Consider the following 4,924-nt stretch of genomic DNA (forward strand, 5'->3'; position numbering starts at 1 on the left):
TATATTCCATTCTGATCTTTGATGTATTGGTGGCATTGAAAAAGGTTAGTAGAGCAGGCTGCAAATAAACCCATGTCTGACATCCACAGCTCATACACATCACCAATTCTGGTATCAGCAAAAAATCCTAAAATCTTTTTCAGTGTGGCCTCCTGCAACCCCAGCTGCCATCTTTGTGGCAGGGGAAGGTGGGCACGAAAATAGCTATGACTACAGCAGCAGCTGATTGAACTACTGTGATCAGAACCAGCACTGCCCCAGGCATTGCATGTCTGCTTAGGGGCACAGCTGCCTAGCTACACCTCTAACCTCTTATATAAAGTTTGCTTTATGCTAATGCTAAGGCAGTCTTTTGACTGAAACCTCACTTTATATGCGAGAGTAAGATGACCTGCAATGTACAATATATGGTTTAATGTTTCTTTAGTGAGGGCAGAAAAGAGGCCTTTTGGAAAAATCCATTTCATAGGGCCTTTGTCAAGGTAAACTAGTCTCCTAGGCAAGCCTCATTATAGCTTCTTTCAGAAATTATCAATATCGCACAGTGGCATCACAGTGAAATGGCATTGACATTTGGACATTTATATTGCTGGGCTCCTTTGACCCCAGCTGACTTTCTGACCCTGGGCTCAATGATCTTCCGAGGTCCTTTCTAGCCCTAATGTCTATGAAATCTATGACATTGCACAATGGGATCACAGTGAAAACTCACAACCTCTGAGAGGCGGCACATCACACAGCCATTAGACTATCAAGCCAGCCTTGCATTAAGTACCGTTGTTCTCAAAGGTTTTTTTTCTGTATGTTGGGAATCAGGATTGAAAACAACAGGAGGTCCTTGGGTGTGCAGACAGTACATGAAGTGCTTTTATTGCTTTAGGAAGGAACTCAGAGAAAGAAAATTAAATACTTCTTATCTCTGTCTTTGCTGAAGAGAAAAAAAGTAAACATCTAACAGAAGATGGTTTTTTTCCAGTGCTGGTTTTAGCTAAAATAAAGGGGGTTAATGATTAAACCTTGGCTGTTTATTACTTGCTTGCTCATTTGTGCTGCTGATGCTTTAATCCTGGGTCACAGAAAGTTTAAGAGTGCTGTACAGTGGTGACTTTTTTCTTTTTCTCTCAAGTTCTCCACTCTGAAAGGATGCGGGGTTTTTTGCTGCTTGCTTTCTCCCTGGTTACCACCGCTCATGCAGAATTCTGCAGTCCAGGTAAGTTCTGCAGCTGAGCTTCATCCTTCACCAATTACATTTTTCAAGTTGGTGTACGCTCTAAAATCTGCCTGTTTCTTTGATGTGCTTTTTAGCCCTTTAAATAGAGTTTTGAAGTGTATAGTTTGAGCTATTACCTCTTTTGTGAGTTTGCAGATTAACTAGTAAAGCTGATCTAGGTCATTTCTGAAGAGATCATGGTTAAAACTGCATTGAGAATCCTGAGTGGTCCAGACGTGTCCATGCTGGGAACATCTAGGTCTCCCACTTATGTAACTAGTTCAGATACACTAGGAAGATTTTGACTATGTTAATTTTCCAGGATGATTTCTATATCATTTTTGTTTTTTCCTTCTTTGTGTCAGATTCACAGAATGCTTTCAAAGTGCGGCTTAGCATCAAAACAGCTTTGGGAGATAATGCAGTAAGTAAAGTATCTTCATATATTCTCCTCAATTCATTGTCTGCTAAAGTAGAACTATTACAAATAGGAAAAGTTCTGAAGGGGCAAACCATTTTCTCTACAGGGTTAACTGTAATAAATTGCTCATTGAGCCACAATCCAGGTATTCTTTCCTGAGACTTGGATGTTTAGTATAACATGTTAGTACAAACATTATAGTGTGAACATATCATTTTAGTTTTACTATAAAGCAAACTTTCTGTAAATGATAAGTATAAGCATGCCATTTCATAAAGAGAATTTTCCATGTATGTTATTCTGGGAAGCATTTCAAGGTATCTGACCGTATATGTGATAGATCCTATGTAACTAAAAACTCAGTTCTCTCCTACTTTGGGAAATGATCATTGCACTCTCAAGCCAGTGGGATCTAAGGAAGTCCCACTACAGGGGCCTTGGTCATTGGTAACATTGTGGTCCTTCCTCTTCTCTGGCTCTTTGATTTAATTAATGTCTTTTGATGTAATGCAGGGTTCTTGACATGAAATATAACGGCCTGTGATATCCAGGAGGCTGCATTAAGTAATCTAATGGTCTCTTTTGGTTTTACTCCATGAACTATAGGGCAAGGTAACCAGTTTATTCCCAGTTTTGAATACTTACAGTGTATATGTTGGGTGTTTAAAAAGATCAGCACAAAATCAGATATGACATTTCTTGGATTTTTTTCTTTATTGAAAGTCAAGAGTCTGATTATATTAGGGATCAAAACGTTACAGTAGAATGTTATAAAAGGTATCTGTTGGAAATATTAAGTTATTTTTATGAGACAGAATGCTAGTCCAAACTGAGACATAAATGTCAGATCTTTAACACCAAATGAGCTGAGAACTGATTGTATTGGAAAATATAAGACCAGAACAAATAGGAAAAATAACAGTTGGAAATTGTTATTTGTCTTTGGAAATCAATATTTATGTCAAGTCCTTCTGGGTAAGAGACTTCGATTTAAGCAGATAAAGCTCCATTGCTTTTAGTAGTGTACTTAAAATGGCATAATGCTGCAGCTGAAAATATGATGGACTCGTTCTTGAAACATTTTGTGATTCCAACTGCGTCCATTTAGAGCAAAAAAAATGAAATTGCTTGTCCCTTACTATTTTCAGATTTCCAACTACAGTGATTTTTTTTTTTTACTATACTATGCTATTTTACTAGGTTTTGTATCACAAAGCACCTAATATTTGGATCAGTAGCCCCCCAAAAAGGAAGTGGTATTGTGGCTTTTCTTTGTAATAATGTATGCCTCTAGTTGCTTAATGCAGGATAGGTTTGTTTCATGCAACATAGGAGATTTGATTTAGAGCTGAGACAGTGGTTCTCAAGTTTTTTAGACTCTTCACTAGAACCAAGGCACCCCTCCATTACTTTTGTGAATTGAGAAGCTCCCTATTTCAAAACCTAACTTATTTCAATGCTTACCTCCTTGATGAGGGGCTGGGCAGTGGGGGCAGAGAAGCTGAATGGCAGGAAGAACCTGAGCCTGCCCTTATCTGCTTATCTCCTCACACCTTGCTTATCTCCTCGCGTCTCCTGCAGCACTCTTCAAAAGATCTCAGGGCACCCCAGGGTGGCCTGGCCCCACATGGTTGAGAATCACTGAGCTCAGACCTTGGAGCATCACATTTAGGATATTTTTAACATCTCAACCTGGTGAGAGTAGTATGTTAATACACTACATTGTGAGCAACCTGTTTTCTAAATTGGCATTTAACCGCTTTATATAACGATTAACAATTCTATAACAATTAAACTGTTCCAAGAATGTCACTGATTGGGAACTGTTTCACAATGGTCATGGTTCCAAGGTGCCCTCACATCTCGTGACAAAGGTTTCAAGTAGAATGGTTACTATTTAGGCATTGCAGTGCTATTGAACCACCATGTCTATCCTCACAGTAGATGGGGTGGGAGTAGGACACAGCCCAGCATGCCTCCCAGTGGCAAGTGCTCAGAGTTTCTCCAGTATTTCCCTAGCGAGGAAGGAAGACCTTAATTGGCTGGACAAGGGTAGGTGCTGCTTGGACCCCAGCTGGGAATTGTGAGGACTGCTCAAGGTCTCTGCTTCAGGCTGCAGCTTTAAAAAGACTTTCCTTAGAAAGCCATTTAAATCATTTCAATTCACATCTTCCCCAACCCTGTGAGGTTGGTAGGTGAGCAGATGGGTATGCCTTTAATGGTAAACATTCATCAATTACTGGTAAGGGACAACTAAGCCACTGTACACTAGGCACTTAATACCACAGAATGGCTGTCGATTCCATGCTTAGTCAATGTGAATTGATCCACATCAATTAGAGGGTGAGGAACTGTGCAGTGTGGGATTCCTGGAGGACCAAACAAACACTAGGAAGACTTGGTGTCTGCACATGACACTGAAACTCTTCACAGAAAACTAGTTCAAAATAACACCGAGTTATCCAGGTATTATTGGAATGCTCAACATTCCTACTGAAAATTTAGGTAAAATATTAAGTTTTGGGGGCAGACTTATATTATGTTTAATCTCTACCCCATCTATGGTTACTACATAGTGACCATACTTTTTCTCTCATTATTATCATTGTCAATTATTATCATTATCATTTCACCCCCTGTTCTCTTAGTATTTATGTGATTGATATACCTTTTGCTTTTTAATATATTTTGGAAGGTCTAACTCAGTTTGACTTCAGCAAATCTCACTTTTCCCCCTATATTTCTTGACCTTGAAGTCAGAATTTTCATTGCTGATCAGTCCCTTTTTTCACTTCTTATAGGCTCTCTGCTTAGTCCTAGTCTCCTTTAAAGGTGGTTATTCATTTGGTTAGGTCTGGACCTCTTTCTGTATAATTTTCCCCCTTTTCTGTAATACCAATTCCAGATAGTTCTTGCTCTACTTACTTAAAGAAATTTCAGGCATATGTGATTCTTTTCAGGATCATAAAGATAAACATATTTGGTAGTGTAGCACTGCACTAATACCTATATTAATATAAAATAGTGTTTTCATCATCACTTGGTTTCAAGACAACTCATGTAGGTCTCCTGACAGCAGGGTTAATATAGTCTATACATATAAAAGGCTTAGTCCATCTGTCTATGTGTCTGTCTGTCTGTTCTTAACGCTGTGGGGGGGCATGGCTCCCAGTGGGGCATGGCTCCAGCCAGTGCTGCATCAAGAATAACAGGTGGGGCGTGGCTCCAGCAGAGTGGGCCAGGTGGGCGGGGGTGGGGGCACGGGGCTGGACATGGAGCGGGGTGGGGGTGTA

General features: G+C 39.8%; 1 protein-coding gene across 1 annotated transcript in view; it reads left to right on the top strand.

Moving 5' to 3' along the window:
• The first annotated feature begins 1,072 nt into the window (after nucleotides 1–1,072).
• Nucleotides 1,073–4,924, top strand: part of CLTRN (collectrin, amino acid transport regulator) — a 31,935-nt gene continuing 28,083 nt past the window's right edge. Inside the window, exons 1-2 of the mRNA XM_025210853.1 lie at nucleotides 1,073–1,210; nucleotides 1,576–1,634. Of these exons, the coding sequence (XP_025066638.1) occupies nucleotides 1,144–1,210; nucleotides 1,576–1,634 (126 nt within the window). The 5' untranslated portion in view covers nucleotides 1,073–1,143. The remainder of the gene's footprint in view (nucleotides 1,211–1,575; nucleotides 1,635–4,924) is intronic.

This window comes from Alligator sinensis, unplaced genomic scaffold, assembly GCF_000455745.1.
Source record: "Alligator sinensis unplaced genomic scaffold, ASM45574v1 scaffold1192_1, whole genome shotgun sequence".
In the NCBI taxonomy this organism is placed as follows: domain Eukaryota; kingdom Metazoa; phylum Chordata; order Crocodylia; family Alligatoridae; genus Alligator; species Alligator sinensis.